Here is a 21,180-nt window from a genome sequence, read left to right on the forward strand (position 1 = left end):
GCAGGGCCAAGGCAATGGAGTAAAGCTCCCTTTGAAGCACAGTAATGCGAGCATCCCAGTTCAAAGAGCGAAATAAACAGCATCTTGTGTTGAAAAGGCCAAACAAAAGGTGCTGAGCCGGGCGGATTTGTGCCAGAGAGGTGTTGACGAGACTTGTCTCCAGAACCTTCTTTTGAGGATCAAGTGCCCTCCCTCTTGCCTCTGAAAGTTTTTCCCTATCCCACCCTTCCCCCTCCCTGTTGTCATCAGCTTGGAGGGGTCTCTGCTGCGGGTCGGGTTGTTCCCAACAATGGGGTGCATTGAAATCCGATTGTTGTTCCCTCCCCCCGCCCCCTTCTTGTTTAATTCATGAGTGAATCAAAGAGAACAACTGGGCGCAGACATAAGGGCGAACCCCACTTCATTGCAGGAGATTCATCTTTGCTGGGAGGATTTGGGAGTGTGGGGTTAAGGGAATCTCTTCGAAGCATTAAGCCTGGTCAGTTACTGGAGGACCGGGGATACCACAAAGCAAACTTAAGCAACCACTGTTTGTGAGTCAGGAATGACAATTTATTCCGTGCATAGCATGTCAATCCCCTGGTCCTGCAAGCTGCAGAGTACCCTGAGCTCCTGCCGACTTCAGTGCTCGTTGAAGTTGCTCAGCCCTTTCGCAAGGTCACCGTTTCACAGCTTCCATTTTCTGCTGGGTTTTACCCATATTTATTTGGGGCTAGATCCTTCCACCCGTTACTGAGTAGCCCTTTACCGCGTGAGCAATCCTGTTGATTTCAGTGGGGCTAGGTGCAGAATAAGGTAACAAAAACAATGCATGCTTTGATATCACGCTTGTCAGGAGTAGATCTCAGTGTTTTATAAAGGAGATCAGTGTCTTTACGCTGGGGGGCAGAATCTGGCCCTTATTTCTTCCTCCTCTCTTCCTCCCTGCCATCATCCCTGAAAGGCTGGCTTATGTTAAAGCACATAAGTGTTAGGTCAGAAAACACTCCCCATTTGCAACCCATTCCCATCACCTGGTTTTGTTTTTTCATGAGCCAGTTGGCTTGGACCTTTTGGCTTTTGGTAACAGATGGTTGGGCCAGTGGCCATTTCATGTGTCTTTTTTTAAAAGGCCTTCATGCTGAGATAAGGATCAGGCATGTGTTTGTTTGGCCCCCTCCCACTGTTGGAGAGAATACTGCTTTGGAAAGCGTTTATCTTCAAGGAAGAACTGAGCAGCTGTTTAGGAAGACTGTAATGTAAGAGAAAGCATAAATATGCCACACCTGTTATCCAGGCTAAAGCTGAGCTCTTGTTTGCCAATGCTGAGATATGTTTGACTCTGATTTCTGCAAGACAGGGAAGTTGGGGAAGCTGTCGGTTGTCGATGAAATAGTAATATTGTAAAGTTTACATAAAGCCAGAAGGATCTCAAAGCACTTTACATGAGAGAGTTGTGGCCCTTTTAGGCGCCCATCCAGCCAAGCACTCAAGCTGATGAGTAACTTTAATCACATAAATAGTCCCATTAACTTCAGGGAAATGACTCGGGTCTTAGCATTATACACATGCTCAAGGGCTTTGTTAGACTAGGGGCTTTGGCTGCTGCACATGTCAAAATGCAAAGGGGCCCCTGATCACAGATCATTCTGAAGGCACTTTGCATGCAACCCCTTTAAGCTCTCTGCTGTCAGGTTGCAAGTGGCCAAGATCTTGAGACAAAGTGGTGGAATTAAGAGCACGGTCGGAAAGGCCAGCTGTATGTTTCGGGACAGAGGGGTGGAAATTGATCTGTCAACGTCAAATCTGGCTTACTGTTTAGGAGAGGGCGAGGGAATCTATCCAGGGAAAAGAAGCATGTGGGTACAAAGACCTCCTAGCACTGTTCAGAATACTCTCTGGTGTCCCACAAACCCTGATTGGGTCTCTAGAGGGACTTCGTCTTATGATTGCAATGTGGCATTTTAGTTAAACATCCAAAGGCCAAGTGGGCAGAGCACTGGACTGGGACTCGGGAGACCTGGGTTCTATTTCCAGCTCTGCCACGGGCCTGCTGGGTGACCATGGACAAGTCACTTTTCTGTGCCTCAGTTTCCTCATCTGTATAATGGGGATAATGACGCTGGCCTCCTTTGCAAAGTGCTCTGAGATCTACTGATGATGAGTGCTACATGAGAGCCAGGTGTTATTATTTTGCAGGTCTCTGCATGCTATCCGGCAGGGGCCGGCATATGTTCCATGCTTCTCTTTCATCTTTTCCTTCCCTTCTCTCTTCTCCAGAGAAGCCGGCACAAGGCCTATACCCCACGTAAATCTTCAAAATAGGCCTCAAGTGGTCCGTTTGTCCTGGCTCTCTATACAGGGAGGAATTTCAAGCAGAGTGAATATATCTCACACACGCGTATCATCAGTGCTTGGGTCGCTTTGATCTTAGACTTGCATATTAAAAAAAATCAATAAAATGGTATTTCCAGCAAACATGCGCTATGCTGACTGGCATCCCTTAAAGAAATAGACCCCAACAGCTCTGATATTGATTAGGGACAGGAGGGGGGGTTGGGGATTGTTCTTCCTCTGCTCAGCTGGTCTGAGAAAGGCAATTTACTTGGATCCCAAGCTTCAGTTATTTGGTTGTGCTTCAAGGGGGTCGGAACATGCCCCACAAGCTCTTTGAAATCTCAGTGATTTATGGCACTTCTGTGCTCTGGAAAATGTTGGAGACAGGTGGCAAGGGATGGGAGCTACAGGGTGTGTGTGAAAGTGATTCCCACGCAGGCATGGAAGTTGGCAGCTTCGCGGGCTGCAGGGAGTGTTTTTCTTTCTCTCCTCCACAGCAGGTCGCGGGGGTAATCAAAGGTGCCCATGAAAGGACGGGGAAGGGGAGAAGCCAAAACAGATGCTGTAACTGAAACCACATGTGCAAAAATTGTCCTAAGATAAAGCAACCCGGTGCTATGGACCAAGCACAGAAGCCTATATCAGGCTTTAAGAGGGAAAATGCCTATTCAAGCTGAGAGCACAGGATCTGTATGCTAGTGTTAGTCTAACTACCTTTTTACAATACATCTGAGATGGGAAGTGGGCTCTTCTCTGTCTGATTTTAGCACAGACTGAACTTCTCCCTTTCTTTTCCCCTGCACAATCCACCTAGCTGTCTTGTACCAGGTGTATTTAACCCCCGACAGCCTGCACTGAGCTGCCAAAAAAGGGAGCTGCTGTTTGCCCTCTGTGTGTTTACTTTGTTTTTAATGATCAATGTGTAACTCAGTCTGAGACTAAACCTGGCATTTTCTCATCGGTGTGATGGTCACACCCCACAAGGCAAATGGTAACAGATCAGAGAAGAAACATTATAGTTAATAAACCTGTATATTACTGTAGTACCTACAGGCCTGGATCAGGATCGGAGCCCCATTGTGCTAGGTGCCATAAGCACCAACTCCGTGGGTGCTCCGGGGCTGGAGCACCCACGGAAAACAATAGTGGGTGCTCAGCACCCACTGGCAGCCCTGAGGATCAGCTCCTCCCCTCCCACCCGCCAGCAGGCCCCACCAATCAGCTCGTCCACCTCCCTCCCAGCACCTTCTGCCCACCACAATCAGCAATTCAGGGGGTGGGGAAGAGGGGGAGCAGCGGGGGGGGGGGAAACATGGGGGGTGGGGCAGGGATGGGAAGAGGCAGGGCGGGGAGAGGTTTTGGGGGAAAGGGTGGAGCAGGGTCGTGGCCTAGGGCAGGAGGCAAGGCTTTGAGCACCCCCCCAGGAAGTCAGAGCCTCTGCTAGGTGCTGTACAATCCTATGATTACACGGTCCCTGTCATGTAGCGCCTGCAATCCAGTCTGCACAGGCAGACTCCATACCAGTCAGTGAGTCTCCTCACAGACGCAAGGGGTCCACCTGCACAGACCCGATTGCAGGAAGGGGGTTAGGTGCTGTCTGACTTGCCCAGTGGCTTTGTCTGTGGTTGTTAGGGCTGTGAAATTCTGGACAGAGGCTGCACTTGGGAGGAGGAAGAACATCCTAGGGATGAAGAAAAATGTCCCCTTTTACTTTTCCCTGCCGTCAGAGTGGGCACCGCAGTACCGGTAGGAACTAGTTCACTGCCACGGCTCTTGTGTGAGTGATAGTACCTAGCACGCTCCAGAGAAGGATCTCACAGCACTTCCTCCACACTGATTAAGCCTCATGATGCCCCCTTATGGGAGGGGTGGGACCAAGTTGCTTCTTTGATGCTAAAAGTTTGGCCTGATCCCCTTGTATCGTAGCCTGGTGGTTATCGGGGACTAAGTCACCCGGGGCCGCGTGTTTCCAGAGCCAATCTGCACCAATTGAAATGTTGTTTGTTGCATTGTTGTGTATGCGGCTGGCCTGTCTGAGAGCTCACCACTGGCCTTTGCAGCTAAGAATTTAGATACACAAGAGAAATGGACCAAATCAAACCCTTTCCCCTGCGCTTGCCAGCTCTCTGCAGGGGCCGCTTTATCTTGGGAATGGTGGGGAGGTCTGATTGACTCTGACTTGGTGTCTTTTCTTCTCCCCAGATGCAACAGTGCCCACGTAGGTGACCGGTGCCAGCTGCCAAACCCCTGCCTCAGCTCCCCGTGCAAGAACGCCGGCACCTGCCACCCGGTCATCCGTGGCAACGCTGTGGACTACACCTGTTCCTGCCGCCTGGGCTTCACAGACAGGCTGTGCCTGACGCCTGAGGAGAACGCCTGCCTCAACAACCCCTGCCGCAATGGAGGGACCTGCGACCTGCTCACGCTGACTGACTACAAGTGCCGGTGCCCTCCGGGGTGGTCAGGTGGGGCCAGCACACATACCTCCGTCAGGGAGCCCCGAGAGCCCCACTGCCCCCATCCCCAACACACAGGGGTGGGATTGTTGTAATGCCCTGCATGGAGCAGAGTCCCCAAAGCCAGGACGCGCCTTGGAAATCCAGGGCAAGGGGTATTTACAATGCCTGCTCCCACGTAGCAGCCCCCATCTGGTCTTCTAAGGGGCTCACTGCAGCTGGTCAGGGGCAGGAGGGCCCATGCAGAGCAACACGGGGTGCTTCCTCCTGTCCCCAGGCAGCGAGTGTGTTGCCGTCCTCATGGGGGCGTGGGCCTCCTACATGACAGTGCTATCCAGTGCCTGTCCATGGGAATGGGTAGAAAGGGGGAGGCTTAGAAACCAGCCTCGAAACTCCTACAGGCTCCAGGGAAGGCAACAGCAACTCCATCCATTTGTCCTGTCCGCTCTGCGGGGACACGAAAGATTCCTCAGCCTTTTTGGTTAGTGGAGTGGCTTGTCCCGTTCTCCTCTTGCTAGCATGCAGCAGGCCAGGCGTCGTGCGGGAGCAGCATGTGTACAACTGGGACGCGCTTTGGGGTGAGGGGTGCTATCAAGAGGGGGAGTGCGTATTGTGAATGAAACACGCCTCTGTGCAGGCTGAATGCCAGTGCAAATTCTCTGGGGAGGAGCACCGTTCAGCCACCAGAATCCCAAAGAGGGGGCAGGATTGGGGAACACAGGAACCCACAAGGGACTCTGCATCTGTTTGCCCTCTGGTGAGCTGCAATCTCCAGCCTCACCCTCTTTGTTCGCTCCCCAGGTAAGACCTGCCAGCAGGCAGATCCCTGTGCCTCCAATCCCTGTGCCAACGGAGGGCAGTGTGTTCCTTTCGAAGCCCATTACGTCTGCAAGTGCACAGCGGGCTTCCACGGGGCCAACTGCAAGCAAGACGTGAACGAGTGCAACACCAGTCCTCCCATCTGCAAGAACGGCGGGAGCTGCACCAATGAGGTCGGGACCTACCAGTGTTCCTGCAAGCCAGCATACACGGGCCAGAACTGTGAGCACCTCTATGTGCCTTGCAACCCCTCGCCCTGCCAGAACGGGGGCACTTGCCGTCAGACCGGCGACACCACCTATGACTGCACATGTCTTCCAGGTACGGCCTGCCTTTCTTACTCTTTGCCCGTGGCGATCCAGGGGTGAGGGCACTAGTGTGGGTCTTGGGAGATCAGGGTTCGTTTCCTTGCTCTGCTACAGACTCCCTGTGTGACGTGGGGCAAGTCACTTGGGGTATGTCTACAGTGCAGTTAGCACAGCATCTGTAGGTGTAACAGAGCTAGGGTTGATTGAGTTGGCAGCTACATGGATACTTTTATCAAGCTAAGTATGTACCCTGGGGTTGAAGGTAGGAGGGTAGCTAGCCCCTGCCGATGCAGCTACACTGCTATTTTTAGCAAGCTAGCTCAATCCGTGCTAGTTCAGGTATGTCTACACGTACCGCAGTCACGCTTCCCAGTTGCAGTGTAGATATATCCTTAGTCTCGCCGTGCTTCAGTTCCCCCTTTGCAACATGGGCAATAACAGCACGTCCCTACTGCAGGGGTGCTGTGGGGATAAATACCATGTTAGATTGTGAGATGCTGAGCTGCGACATTGGTGAGGGCCATATAAACGTCTCCGATCAGTAAATTTGTCCGAGTTGCCATTCATTTTGGAGGACTGATTTTCATCCTATTGTCCCTGAACTACTGAGGTGCAGAAAGCTCAGCAAATTCAAAACCTTTCCAAGGAACTACAGTGCAGTCTACCTGGAGTGACCACTCAAGGGACTGAGAACAACCAGCTCTAACAGAGGTGGAACAAAGATGTCCTCAGTAAGTCTGGGCGCATACTTTGTGGCAGTCCCTGTTGACGGGAAACATCACCTCAGAGCTTATCTCCAGCTGGAAATTGACTCCAGAAGGTAATCTGGAATAGTTATTTCAGCAGAAGCCCCCGTGCAGACACTCTTACTCCGGCCTAAGAGTGCCTTTTTCTGATTTAGCTTAATCCACTTCTAAAGTGGCACAATTATTCTGGAATAGCTAGTTTGGTAAATTTCCAAGTGGAGACAAGCCACTGTTAGGGGAGGCCTCTTGGCCTGAGTTGGAGAAGGGAGACCCCCCCCCCCCCGTGCTCTCTGCTGCCCCTGCTGGGCAAACCAAGGAACAAGACAGATCAGTTCCTGTAGCTGAATAAATGACTGTGAAAAGGGAGAATGTGGGAGAGGAGAGAGGGGAAGGAAAGGGGTGGGGTTACCCGCTCTGGGTTTAATTCATCCCTCTGCAGAGGCAGTGGGCCCAGGTCTAAGCCAGTGAGGACTTAAGTGGAGTTCGGGTGTCTGGCTAACTTCTCACCAGTCAGGGAGATGAACCCAGGCCTCTGAACTCAGGGAGACCTTTCAGTTCCCTCGTGCTGTGGAGGTTTTCACCGCAGCGCGCTGAGGTCAGAGCCTGAGCAGCTGGAGTGGAACTGGTTGAGCTTTGCTCGTGGGTGTGAGACAGCTCTCTGGCTTCTGTGGCAGCGAGGTGCTCGTGGCCAGATGGAATGAAATTTACCAACTTCCTGCCTGTCAGCAGCCTGCCCCCAAGAAGGAGCTGCAGTTGGGCCAGGCCCTTTGCTGAGGAGGCTGAACAGTAGGGGAGCTTTGTTTTCAGGAGGATTAGTCTGGTTTCTCACCCAAACCGGCCTCCTCCACCTGTCTCAGGCAGATGCAGCAAGAGGAAGCATCTGCCCAGTCACCCCGCCGTTGGAAAGACGCTATCGGCTATGTTAAGCTGCCTGGGAAATCTCTGTGCGGTGGAGAGGGCTCGAGAATTTTTAATCTCCTCTTTTCACAGATAAACCATGATAGGGTGGCTACTTTGGGTGTGAAGATGACATAGTGGTTAGAGTGGGAGACTTGTGTTGAGGCTTCCCCTACTTCTCTTCCCAGCCCCTTGCGGGAGTCACACTTAGTGGTTAGAGCAGGGAGTGCGCTATCAAGACCTCCTGGGTTCTGTCCCTGTCTCTGCCATTGACTTGCTTTGTGGCCTCTCTGTGCCTCAGTTTCCTTCTCTGTAAAATGGGAATTATGATATTTGTACAGCAACAGGGGAATTACCCAAGTAGATCAGACCCCAAATCCGTCTAAGCCAGTGTCCTGTCTCTGACAGTGACCAGCACCAGCTGCTTCAGAGAAAGGTGTAAGAACCCTCCAGAAGGCAGATGTGGGATAATCTGCCCTTGGCATAGCACTCATCCTGATCTCTGATAGTTACATTAGTTTTAGCTCTGGAGCATGAGGTTCAGTATCCCTTCCACAATGTACTACTTCCCTGCCCAGCTTCCCAGGGCTGTCGTGAGGCTCCTGTCATCCGTGTTTGTCAAACAAGAGATGGTCTAAAACGACAGAGCTATAGATGAGCTGCCTGTGACTTAAAACAGCAGCGCTTTCTCCTGGGCCAGATAAGTGAATGAACTTCCGAAGCTGGTGAGAGCTGGGAGCGAGTTCTGATAAGTGTCACCTGCAGGGGTCAGGAACACCCACCAGAAGTTAGTAGTTCACTGGTGGCTGCTTGGAAGGATGGCCATTTTAGCTCTGTATGGGTTATTGTGACAGAGAAGGCAGCCCTCCAAGTGAGGGGAGAGGGCGTGTGGTGCCCTGCTGGCCCTCTCAGAACTGGGAAGGAAGTCTAGCTCTGACTAGCTAGCTTCCTGCAAGAAACAATGCCTTGTGCATTAGTGAAATGTCATCTCAGAGAGATTTCAGAGTAGCAGCCATGTTAGACTGTATTCGCAAAAAAAAAGAGGAGTACTTGTGGCACCTTAGAGACAGACAAATTTATTTGAGCATAAGCTTTCGTGAGCTACAGCTCACTTCATCGGATGACGTGAGCTCACGAAAGCTTATGCTCAAATAAATTTGTTAATCTCAGAGAGAGAATCTCTACTGCAAGGGGGATGGGTGAGGAAAGCATTAGCTCTTTGGCACCCAGCTGTGATGGGAGGGAACTGCTTCCTAGGGGTTTGAGTGCACCCTTTATTGGTTTGCCTCCCATGAAGTCCAATGGCCAAATATTAACATGCAAAATAACCTTGGAGCTATTGAATGCTCTGGTAACTTCTCTATTTGAGGCTGATCCTGCCAGGTGCCAAGCTCCATTGAGACCCTTCAGCACCTCTCAAGGATCAGGCCAGCCGAGGCATGTGTCTTGTGAAGTAAACACTGTATCAGATTATTCTGGCCAAGGCATAAAAGACTGAGGGCCATTTCTCATGATAAGATACTCATTGATGTGCTGGTCTGTAGGTCAGCACATTTTAAAACAATACCCTCTTTTAATTTCAAAAGAGTCTGTCTGTTCAGAGTCTTTTACAGCCGAGCTAATCTAATCTGTGTTATCATGCCTTAGTACCTAACCCTGAATTTAAAGTAATTGCAGCACTAATTACTCATTCGGATGGTTCAAAATCAGTTAATCCTGGTATCTAGGACGTTACAAGTTATTGCCATTCATGCTCAGATCTGCAGCTTAAAAGCTAGGAATGAATCAACATTATCTGCTTTGGACTTCTACCAGCAATCATAAATAACTGTTATTACTTTTCATTCACTATGGGGCTGATGTTTGTGGGAGGAGAACAAGGCAGTCATTTAGAGAGAGGCTCAGGACATGGCTGGGACGCAGGTACTCGTGGGTTCTAATCCTGCCTCTGACCTGCCGTGGGCAACTCGCATAAAGTCTCTGTGTCTGGTTGTTTATCTGTAAAATGGGGACAATGTTACTAAATCTACTTCTCTGGTGTTGGGTGGAACATGAGGGGCCTGATTCCAGTGGGAGCTGCAGGTCCTCAGCACTGTGGAAAATCAGGCCCTTTAAAAGTGTTGAAGGTATGTCCTGGGGTCAAGGACCCTGCTAAGTGGAAGGGTCGCAGAGATCCGGGCCTGAGCCTGGAAGTCTACACTGCAATTAAACAGCCCTGCAGCGAGCCCAAGTCAGCTGGCGTTGGCCAGCCGTGGGTGTCTAACTGCAGTGTAGACGTACTGTAAGGAGTGGAAATAAAACCAAAGCCTTGGGTCCGGGAGACCTGGATCTTATTTGTTACCCAATATTATCCAGAATATTTTGAGGACAGCCGAAACATTTGGATTAGCTGGAGAGGCTAGGATCACATGAGGGGATGCTACAGGGCTGTGTTCACCTGGGGCTGTGTTGTGTATACGTCTCATTAATGATCCAGGGTCCCCATCCTGTGATAATTGCAAGCATCACAGCCTGGCTTATCCACTCTTGCAGCCATCTGAGTGGCATGTGTTTCAGGGTATGTCTGTAGTGATGTCCTGTGGGGGGGACTGCAGCTTATGGGCCTATGCCCCAGCTAGCTGTAATGTAGCTAAGGATTCTGGAGCTGTGAAGCTGCAGCAGCTCAAGCTTCAGCATGCATGGCCTATACGTGCCCGCCCAGAACCATTGCTTGCACAGCTAGCTTGTGTTGCTCCCGTAGGTGAGCTATCCAGATTAAAGCTAGCTCGGCTGTGTCTACATGAGCTGCAGCTGCTCCTGCCCCCGTAATTGCAGTGTAGACATAACCCTCCTGGTCTCTGCAGCGTAGCCATCTGGACACACAGTTAATTTCAGTAGTTTTTATAGTTAGTTGTGTCTGGTTTCAACTAGTGGCTGACTAGGTGAGCACAGAGCTGAACAAACAGCTTGGTGAGCGGCGATTTCATTACACCTGCAGTGTAGCCCCAAACCAGCCATAGCTTCAGTCTAGCCCGAGTCTACTGCATGTTCTTTTTGGCAGGCTGGCCGAGCTGCTGTAGAGGAGCCAGTCTGTGGTACACAGTGTTTACAGTAAATACATCACTTAACCCTGTAACAAGGACAGTTTAAAATGTTAACAAGCAGGGGAGGGGAGGGGGCCCTGCTTGACAGATCTGCTGATAAGATCCTGGCCTCTTTGTGTTTGTTCCGCCCACCTTGGGGAGCTGGGAAAGGTCAAAAGCTATTCAGTTGCCCTGTGTGTCATGCTCTGGGATGAAGATAATTTAAAAAAGCCCTAGCCTGACGGTGCAAAGAAGAGTGCTGGGATTTCGGTAGCATTGGAAACCTTGATTCATGTTGCAAGAGTCCTAGTGGTGAAGAATTTTCCCTGGGAGGAAATACTGGCTATTAGCCTCATTAAATTGGCTATTAAAATGCAGTGATTCAGAGCCCGATTCTGCAGCCCCTTCCGTGAGTGATCCTCGGTCACGTGGGCATGCCGTGAAGTCAGCAGGCTGCACTCATGAGTGAGGGGTGTGCAAAGCGAGGCCCCCGCCTATTCCCTGTGAAGAATCAAGGTCCTCATTTTCAGAGGTGCCAGGGAGCTGCCACTTTCGCTGAAGCCAGCGGGAGCTGCAAGTGCTCTGTGCCTCTGAAAAACAGACCCTGTCCTGTGAAACAAGTGGGAGGAACCTGGCTGCTGCCTCCAAGATTCCTGCAGTTCCAGAGCGAGATTTCTTCATTCGAATGAACCTGCAGCTCATAAATAAGTCTGCAGAGGGGAATGGAGGTGAACCTGTGCGGCTTTCTTCAAAGCCAAGGGTGAAGAGCTGCCGCAAACAGTCGGTGCACGTTAATTAGTAACCTGCCACAGGTTGGGCTTGCTGTGTGGCTCGGAATGAAAAGACTTCTTGTTCGTTATTGCACAAGTCCGGGGGAGGAGACTTCTCACTAACCAGCAGCGATGAGGCTTTCCAGCTAACACCTGTGTCCCCGTAGCAGTGACATACAGCTTAGCGCTGCATTAGGGAGCAGACAGAGTCCCCACCTGACACATCCCTGCTACAAACGCTGCAATAAACAAAGCCCAGGTGGTTACTGAAGCCTGACTGAAAATCAGGAATGGAAGAGAAAACAGTTGGCCTGATTCTGGTCTCACGCCATTAAATTAGTCTTCGGAAATAAAGGCTGCAGGATTGGGCCCAGAGTGTCGCACTGAAAGCTGTGTATCCTAGAGGTGAAGCATGCAGCAGTTTGTTGCAGTGTGGTCCCAGGGGAAGGGGGAACGGGGAGTCAGAGAGGAAGGAGGGCATTTTGTTCAGCTGGGAACAGAGGCGGAGCTGAACCCAAACCCTGCAGCCAGACACCCCCGGTCTTTGGCACAGGTCACATTGGATGGAGGCGGCTGTTACCTACCTCAGCACCTGCATCCTGCTGTGGATAGCCAAGCCTGTTCCTGGGGTGTGGGAGATCAAGCTCCAGTTAGCTCTGTGGCGTTCCGGAGGCCGGGCCAGGTTGTTTGCCTCCCATTGCCAAGAGCAGAGAGTAGACCTAGGTGTTTCCTTTCCCCAGGTTTTGCTGGTCAGAACTGCGAGGACAACATTGATGACTGTCCTGGGAACAACTGCAAGAATGGAGGCACCTGTGTGGATGGAGTTAACACCTACAACTGCCAGTGCCTTCCTGAGTGGACAGGTAAAGCTGGGACTGTGGAGAGAGCGTGGGGGACTGGGTGAGCTTACAGACTAGGGACTGCAGACAGATCATGCTGCAGATGAAGCAGATAGCAAAAGTTCCATTGACTGAATTGGGAGCAGATGTAGGGCAGATGTTACTGCCAGTACCTAACTCACTATACCTACTATCTATCTCACTGTGCAGGGCTTTACATGTGGCGGGGGAGGCAGGAGATTCCTTCCTGACCACTGTGGAGAGACCAGCTCATGCCCTGAAGCATGAGAGTTGGGTTCACTCATTATGATATTCCTCCCCATTGCAGGCCAGTATTGCACTGAAGATGTTGATGAGTGCCAGCTCATGCCGAATGCCTGCCAGAATGGAGGAACGTGCCACAACAACCACGGTGGCTACAACTGCGTCTGTGTCAACGGCTGGACTGGCGAGGACTGCAGTGAGAACATTGACGACTGCGCTATGGCTGCCTGCTTCCAGGGTGCTACCTGCCACGACCGGGTGGCCTCTTTCTACTGCGAGTGCCCACATGGCCGCACAGGTGGGTGATTGCAGGTTTAGTGTGATACATGGGGATGGAGGGAAGTGCGTGCAGCCAGATTAAAGTCCAGTGGTACATTCTGGGGACTATATCCTGCCCTGGCAGTGGAGCTGGCTTGATCTAATAGCTCTCTGTTCTATAACCCTTGGGCCACATTGATCTCTGGTGTAACAGCACTGGCGTCAGTGGAGTTACACCAAGGGGAATTTAGCCCTTTGCCTGCACCCAGGGTAAAGAGTGAATTGGTCATTGGAATGGGAGTCTGGAGACTGGGTTCTTTTCTTGGCTCTTCCATTGGCCTGCTCTGACTGTGCCCAGGCTATTTCCCCTTTCCGTGTTTCTGTTTCTGCCACCTGTTGTCTGTCTGGTCTGTTTAGATTGGGAGCTCTTTGGGGCAGGGACCGTCTCTGACGCTGTGTTTGTACAGCGCCCGGCACAATGGGGTCTGCTCTTGGCTGGGGTCTCTCAGCACTCCGCTCATGCGGAGGTGGGAGACTTGTCTCCACAGCTGTACCCTGACAGGTATGTGTGCGTGCGCTTTGCTCAATAGGCTTGCTGTGCCACCTGGATGACGCCTGCATCAGTAACCCCTGCAACGAAGGCTCTAACTGCGACACCAACCCTGTCAACGGCAAAGCCATCTGCACCTGCCCCTCGGGTTACACGGGCCCAGCCTGTAACCAAGACATAGACGAGTGCTCTCTAGGTAAACGCAGGGGCTGCCAGCTTTGGGGGTTGTTTCTAAGGAAATGTCAGCGGATGAGGCCCAAGCTGAGTTTTGGTTTAATAATACATAAATGGGGCGGGGAGGTTGTGTAATGCCCCGTGACCCCCTTGCATCCAGACATTGGGACCATTAGTAGAGACTGCTAGATGATTTTATCAACGGCAGTTGTCATTTTTAGGAGCCAATCCTTGTGAGCATGCTGGGAAATGCATCAACACCCAAGGGTCCTTCCAGTGCCAGTGTCTCCAGGGGTATTCGGGCCCCCGCTGTGAGATAGATGTCAATGAATGCCTCTCGAATCCGTGCCAGAACGATGCCACCTGCCTGGATCAGATTGGTGAATTCCAGTGTATCTGCATGCCAGGTGAGTAGAAGGGCTGTCACTTTTCTCTCTCCTAGACCCTGATCCTGATCTGTGCAGGCAGATGTGAAAGTAGAATGAATTATATTGAAATTATAATTCATTAAAGAAATGCTACTTGAAGGGTTTGTTGAAATATAGTTGTCAGGAAGAGAAACATTAAGGAGTGTGAGACAATGGTCCTCAAACTAATTAACTTAAAGCTCCTACTGAGCTAGGAGATTGGTAAATGTTAGTAGGCAAATAAGATATGTATGTATATTTGTCAGTTTCTGCTTCCTTTTGTCTCTTATGTTAAATTGGCTTTGGCTTATTTGTATAAATAAGGTAGCTTGAGCCTCAGAGAGGGGCTCACATATCTGGGTGCATTGGCAAAGCACTTTGCTAATAAACAGAGTCATAATTTGTCACAGGTTTCAGAGTAACAGCCGTGTTAGTCTGTATTCGCAAAAAGAAAAGGAGTACTTGTGGCACCTTAGAGACTAACCAATTTATTTGAGCTTAAGCTTTCGTGAGCTACAGCTCACTTCATCAGATGCAACAATTTGTCACAGGAGACTTGGTCCTGGCGGGGAGCATGGTTTACTTTGAGAGGACACCATGGGGCATGCAGATCTGATGGCAGGATTGTGGATACCACTTAGCAATGAGCGATTACTTTGCATGGAAGTGTGATTTATTTGTAACCTTACCATCAGTGTTTTTGAAACCTTGTAGGAACAATGACAAGGGAGGTTCCTTGGGCAGGGGAAATCCTGCTGTGGGGCATTTAAAAACCCTCCAGCTGGAAGACCCATAACTAAATCTCAGAGCCCACAGGCCCAGCCCGGCTGCCCCTGATGTCAGCAAGCTGAGCCCTTAAGGCCATTTTCAGTCAGTGGAGAGACCTCCAGTGACATCAGTGGGCTTGAGTCAGAGCTCTGATTTGCAGGGAAGGTCTGTGCAGGTGGAGGTGAGAGGCTGAGTTTTGGCAGAGAATGAAGCTTAGGAGAAAAATCTGCTGCAGGGTTTAAATTTCCTTGACAATACTGCGGCAACAGGAATATTGGGGATGGGTGGGGAGACAGAAACCAACGAGGGCGTTGGGTGCACAGAGAATGTAAGATCGGGCCCTTTTTATACAATGCCTCTTACAGACATAGGACTTACCAGGCTGGGGTCCATATCCTGTCTCCGACAGTGACCAGCCCCAGCTGCTCGAGGGGAAGGTGCAAGTACCGCATGGTGGAGATTTATGGAACACCTTGCCCATAGAGAATGCTTCCTGCTGACCCCCATCAGCTGCAGGTTGGCTTTTGCTCTGGAGCATTGCAGGCCACTGTCCCATGCTCCCCAAACACGGCAGGCTCCATCCATGCCTGGCGTCCCTCGGAGCAGGCCTGCAATGCTCCGCATGTGGGTCTTTTGCTGCAAACTCTGAGAGGCACTTTGGATCTCTGACTCACAGGTTACGAGGGCGTTTACTGTGAAATCAACACGGACGAGTGTGCCAGCAGCCCCTGCCTGCACAACGGGAACTGCATCGATAAGATCAACGAGTTTCACTGCGAGTGCCCCACAGGTACGGGGCAATCGATAGCACTGCCTTCAGCATAAGCCTTTGTAGTGGAAACAAAGTTGGAATTAATCCACCACCCAGAGGCAACGCTGGGCCGATGGATTTCAACCCAGCAGAGTGGGGCAGATCCCTGGAGCTCAGGGAAATAACGCTCCTTTCGTTTGAAGCCTCCTAGCTTTGGCAGCCTGGATATGAGTCTGGAAACTTAAATGTGAGCACCAGGCGCGTTCTGGGAAGGGAGGAAGGAGCGCCAGTGGGATTTCCCCCCCTAGACCCAGTAAGTGTCTGGGGAGAGCTGGTCTGGGATCCTCTCTCCCACCCAAGAATCCCCAAAGGCGTACGCTGGAGAGATTCTGGCAGATGATTTCAGTGAGCTCCGCAAGGTAGCGAGCTCTGTAAACCGGTGACTGGTGGTATATGTCCCACTGCCCTCTGTTGGTTGAACTAAGAGCTGCCCTCCTGTGTGTCATAGGCCCTGTATTGTGAAGAGATTCTTCTTTAGCTCCAGAGATGGGGGCACATGCCTCAAAGTGCAACGGTGTGCAGTGCAGTGACAGTCACAAAGGCCTGAGTCTCCACAGAAGAACTGGTGTAAATCAGCATCTCTCCATTGCAATCTATGGAGCGCAACTGATTTATCCCAGAGCAGCATCTGGCCCTTTTCTGGTGTGAGGCCCAATTGGCCAGGTGAAAGAAGGGGCACAGAGGTTCTCTTCACGGCAGCCCCAGCCCTTTCCTTCTGGAGCCGAATCCTGAATGGAGCTGAGCGCCCACAAATCCCAGACACTTCAGCCAGAGCACAGCTCTTCTCGGGATCAGGGCCTTGTGGGTGGGAGGATGCAGCGCAGCCCACTGGCATTCAACAGGAGAGCCGAGCAGGGCCTGCCCAGCCAGCGGGGGAGAGGAGCGAGGATTAAAAAGCCCAACTTTGCACTTGAAAAGGCCCCAGTGTGGGGAGGAGGGGTGGCTGGGCAGAGGGGCCACGCTGGCGGGTTTGAATAAGGTGTCAAAGTCAGGGGGTAGAACAGAGAATGGGGAGACGGTTAATCTGTGAAAGGAGGTTTTGAAGTTCAGAGCCTTCGCTCCTCTAGAGATGTAAATACGATGTGCTCAATACTGGGTCACAGCCCCCCATCCAGCTATCACCATGGAAACCCCAGCCCAGTCTGGAAAATGTCGTCTCCTGCAAGGGAGCGAGGGTTCCCCCAGCCTCATGTGTGGGGCTGGGAAATACTCGGATGAGCTGGGGCGGTAGAGGGGGCAAACCACTGGTGGAATCTGCTAGCTGGAGCTGCCTGTCTGTTTGCCATGGCCGAGCCCAAGGGCTGCTCGCCTTCTGCCCCCTCCCCCTTGCTGGTGTTAGGAGCCATTGTCCCAGACTTGCTGGGAGTAAGCGCCCTGGTTAAGGGGCGAGGGTAGAGAGGCAGTGGGTGGGGAACAAGTTAATCCAGGTTGCGTCTGGGCTGTTGGGGTGAAGCCACAGGTTCTTCATTCCCCTGCTCTACCCGCCACCTCCTGCCCAGTGCAAACCTCTCAACACCCGCAGCCCCATTAGTCCCATTCTTTCGGAAGCCGGTAGGTTTTGAGACGGCCCCCGAAATGCTCCCAAGCAGCCAGTGCTCGTCCCAGCGCTGGCCTTCCCGGGGCAGCGCAAAACCAGCGTTCTCTCTCTATTCTCCTCCAGGCTTTAACGGGCACCTGTGTCAATACGACATCGACGAGTGCGCCAGTACGCCGTGCAAGAACGGGGCTAAGTGCGTAGACGGCCCCAACACCTACACCTGCGAGTGCACAGAAGGTGGGGAGACCTTTAGCTGACCAGTCACAATGGGGCGCGGGAGTGTTGTCTGGCAGCTAGAACAGGGGGAGGCCGGGAACTGGGACTCCTGGGTCCCCTTCCTGCCTCTGCCATGGATTTGCTGAGAGATCCTGGATAAGTCACCCTTTGCGTTAGTTTCTGCCTCTGTAAAATGGTAAGAATATTTAATGCTGAAGCGTTAATCAGGGACCGATCCTGCTTCTGGTGGGGAGTTATGTGCTTGAATGCCACGGCAGCAGGATCGAGTTCTGGAAGCTTGTCAAGGGTTTTGAGCTGCTTGGGCAAAAGGTGCTATAGAAGGGCAGCATCTGGAAATAATGGGCCAGATTCCTGGAGTCGATGGATATCAGAACTGATTTAGTGCTGTGTTTAGACTGTAGGAGCTTCAGGGAAGGGACTGTCTCTCGCTGTGTGTCTGTGAAACCCCTGGCACAACAGGGCCCTGCTCTCGGTCAGTGCAGGGACTGGATCTCGCTGTGTGTCCATGTAGCGCTTGGCACAACGGGGCCCTGATCTTGGTCAGGGTCTGTTGGAACTGCCATTATACCAATAATGAACCCTACATATAATCCCACCTGCCTGGGACTTGTTGTTTGGGGCCTGTCCTCTTCCCCGTCTCTACTCCCCGCCTCCACGGCAAACGCTAGCAAGACAGAGAAGGAGGGAAATAAAGCAGCCTCTATCGTCCAAACAAGGTGCAAGGCTCTGTGGGTTCGATGAGTGAAACCTAAGGCATGACTGGCCCAGACGATGACATGAGCTGCAGTGGCAAACAGTGGCTCTTTTGTGGAGCAGCTCCCGCCAGAAATCTTCCAGCTGAATGGCCTCTAATTAGTGTATTGCTTATGCCAAGCCCTGATGAAAAGCTGCTATGTGGGTTTCATGGAGGATAGTCAAAGCTGCACTTTGTCCTCCACACCCCCGCCCCCCACTTCTGGGAGCGGAGTAGGGCCGGATAATGGCGAGAGCGTTATCATCTATGGGTGCGCGCGCCCCTTCCCCCCTCGGATTCCATGACAAATGCACGGAGGGGCCGGCAAGCGAGTGAGGCACCGGCTCCTGCGCGGAGCCAGCTTAATGATGATCATTGTGTATCACCGGGACAAAGCCCAGCGCTCCTGGCTCTGAAAGGCCCTTTCGTTTGAGTGCGGGGGAGACGCTTTTGTTCTGTGTGCTCTGGCCACGTTCTCAAGCAAAGCCCCATTGACTCCTCCGGGCTTGTGCTCTCGCTGCGCTGGGGGAGCTTGGCAGGGGAGGACGGTTATTAATTAGGGGGAGGGGGTAGCAGTTGCAAGGCTGATAGAGATAGGCAGGCTCTCCGTGCAGCTTGGCATCTTGGGGCCCAGTTCCCCAAGGGAGGCTTCCACTCCCACTGAAAGCTAAGGGAGTGTGAAGCATGGGATTGGGGACCTGGGTCCTTATGCTAGAAGAGGCCAAGAAACCGCCCTCAAATGGAAAGAGGGAAGGAACAATTGCCTAGTGGTTACAGCGTTAGCCTGGGAGTCAGGAGACCCAAGTTCAAGTCCCTGCTCTGCCACAGACTCCCAACATGACTGCTCTGTGCCTCAATTTCCCTTCTGCACAATGGGAATAATAGCACGGCCCTGCTGCCTAGAGAGGCTACATGCAGTGATGTTTGTGAGGTGTGCGGATACTGCAGTGACAGGGGCTTGACAAGATAGAAACGCTGGGATCAGACAAGTGCCTAGGTAGATAAAACACTGTGACTGCATTCAAGAGCAACTCACGCCCACTGTCCAGTCATCCAGAGGCTGGATACAATGGTGCCACCTCCCCCCATCTAACTATTTGTAAACCCATTCTGACGTAAGGGGGCTACCTCCAAAGCAGGTTATGAATCTCTGCAGCCTGCAATTCACCCACTCTCCCTTCAGCCTGGCTCTATTTCCAGGTTCTTTAGATTGGACAAATGTTCCCTACAGAGTGGCTGGCGTGACAGATCAGGCAGGGTTGGGACCGGGGCTCTCCCATGAAGCCGGCGACTGTAGGCACACGTGAGCCATACAGGCTGGCTCTGTGGCATTGTGGCAATGCTTTACCTGATCGCTGTGGGGAATACCTTGGTCCCAGCCCATTTGACCCTGGGGGTCGGGAGGGAAGGGATGAGCCAGTGTGTAGTCTGACTCGGCTGTGGTATCTCCAGAGGCTATGTCAGTGGGCACAGGACAGCGCGCTACCTAGGCGTGTTCGGGTGGAAGTGGAATGGCTGTGAGGTTGTCTGTGGATGGCTGAAGGAAAAATGGGTACTTCTTAGGACTTAGATTCTCTCTGTGTTCCCTCCCCTTTCCCCTAGCTGCTTGGGGAGAGGAGCCATGAGCACGATGGGTCTGCTCTGAAGGGATTCTGAGCATTGCAGCTCTTGGTAGGGAGTGGCACATGCTTTACGCCTCTCAGGACCAGGCCCTGCATTAGGAGAGGCAAGTGCATGACGCGAGGCTCCCGCTCTGGCTTGACTGTTGGCTTCTTCCCCGTGCCAGGATTTGCGGGTGCTCACTGCGAAGTCGACAAAAACGAATGTGACCCTGACCCGTGCCACTATGGGACCTGCAGAGACGGCATCGCTGCCTTCACCTGTCTCTGCCAGCCTGGCTACACGGGCCACCTCTGTGACATCAACATCAACGAGTGCCAGAGCCACCCATGCAAAAATGGAGGGACCTGCCAGGACAGGAACAACGCCTACAACTGCCTTTGCCTCAAAGGCACCACAGGTAAGGAGGAGTCACCCGTCTGGGACTCTGTTTTAGCAGTGAACAGGGCAGTCCGGGCTCTGGCAGGACTCCAGTTATCTGTCCATGAGTGGTGGGGGGGATGTGATCAGTTGAGGTGAGTGTGAACATTTGGGTCATGGAAACAAAACCAGGGGATGTGGAGCTAATTTACGCTCTTGCTTTGTCTCCCAGTGCCTGGCTGATTATGGGAAAGGCCTGTGGGTTTCCTATGAAGAGGGCAAGTTCTCGGGGCTTGACTGTCTATTTTAGAACCACCTCCGCACCTGGGGGTGTGGAAAGAGTTTTCAAAGGAGGACTTTTTTCAGGGGGGAAGAGTGCCTCAGTTCCCCACCCCCATTATCAGTCTCTTCTGACTATATTTGGTCTTGTCAGTGAGGCCTGAGGCCTGTAAACTTCTCGTAACATTTTCCTCTTTAAGGGCCTAACTGTGAAATCAATCTGGACGACTGTGCTAGCAACCCGTGTGACTATGGCAAGTGCCTAGACAAGATCAATGGCTATGAATGTACCTGCGAGCCAGGATACACAGGTGAGAGTTGTCGCTGGCCACTGGAGAAAGGGCCGGGGACAGGATGGAGTGGGGAGCTCGCTATGATCGTAGGGTGAGATTTTCCCACCCAGGTTTAATCAAGCCCTCTGATTTGCAAGCTCAGTTGGGTATTTAGATGTCTGAATATCCTAAATCCCACCCACAAACTTTGAATGCAGAGTCCCTCCCCTGACTCTGAGGCTGGGTGCAAAGAGGAGGTAATGGCAGAAGAGGTTATGAAATGATGGATTATTCTTTCTATTATGGAAGGACCTAGAGCCATAATCAGGGATTAAGGCCCCATTGCGCTAGGCGTTGTACACCCATATAATAAAAAAGTCTCTGCCTTAGAGAGCTGCCATCTCTACATTGGGCAGGAGATGAGTGCACATCAGAAGACGCATTTATTTAGAGAATTTACAATGATTTAACCTCACTGCGCAGAGTGAGGCAGCTGCCCTGCTGCTGTGCATTCTGCAGCAGGAGAGAGATGTGGGCCACGATTTCGGAAGTGGCTGGAGATCCTGGATGCCTCCGTTCCTAAGGCCCCAATTCGAGACTCTCCCTGAGCACCCGCCCTCAGAAAAATCTGGTCCTTTGGAAGAGAGCCGGCCCCATCAGCTGGTCTCCAGTTGGGCCCCAAAGTCTCTGGCAGCGA

At 52.0% G+C, this 21,180-nt stretch overlaps 1 protein-coding gene across 1 annotated transcript in view; it reads left to right on the forward strand.

Moving 5' to 3' along the window:
- The window catches only part of NOTCH1 (notch receptor 1), an 80,602-nt gene that overhangs the window by 37,998 nt on the left and 21,424 nt on the right, over positions 1–21,180 (forward strand). Inside the window, exons 3-12 of the mRNA XM_073314625.1 lie at positions 4,519–4,781; positions 5,574–5,912; positions 12,115–12,237; positions 12,542–12,775; positions 13,326–13,481; positions 13,681–13,866; positions 15,311–15,424; positions 17,106–17,219; positions 19,739–19,972; positions 20,412–20,522. Of these exons, the coding sequence (XP_073170726.1) occupies positions 4,519–4,781; positions 5,574–5,912; positions 12,115–12,237; positions 12,542–12,775; positions 13,326–13,481; positions 13,681–13,866; positions 15,311–15,424; positions 17,106–17,219; positions 19,739–19,972; positions 20,412–20,522 (1,874 nt within the window). The remainder of the gene's footprint in view (positions 1–4,518; positions 4,782–5,573; positions 5,913–12,114; positions 12,238–12,541; positions 12,776–13,325; positions 13,482–13,680; positions 13,867–15,310; positions 15,425–17,105; positions 17,220–19,738; positions 19,973–20,411; positions 20,523–21,180) is intronic.

Source organism: Lepidochelys kempii, chromosome 16 (assembly GCF_965140265.1).
Source record: "Lepidochelys kempii isolate rLepKem1 chromosome 16, rLepKem1.hap2, whole genome shotgun sequence".
Classification (NCBI taxonomy): Eukaryota; Metazoa; Chordata; order Testudines; family Cheloniidae; genus Lepidochelys; species Lepidochelys kempii.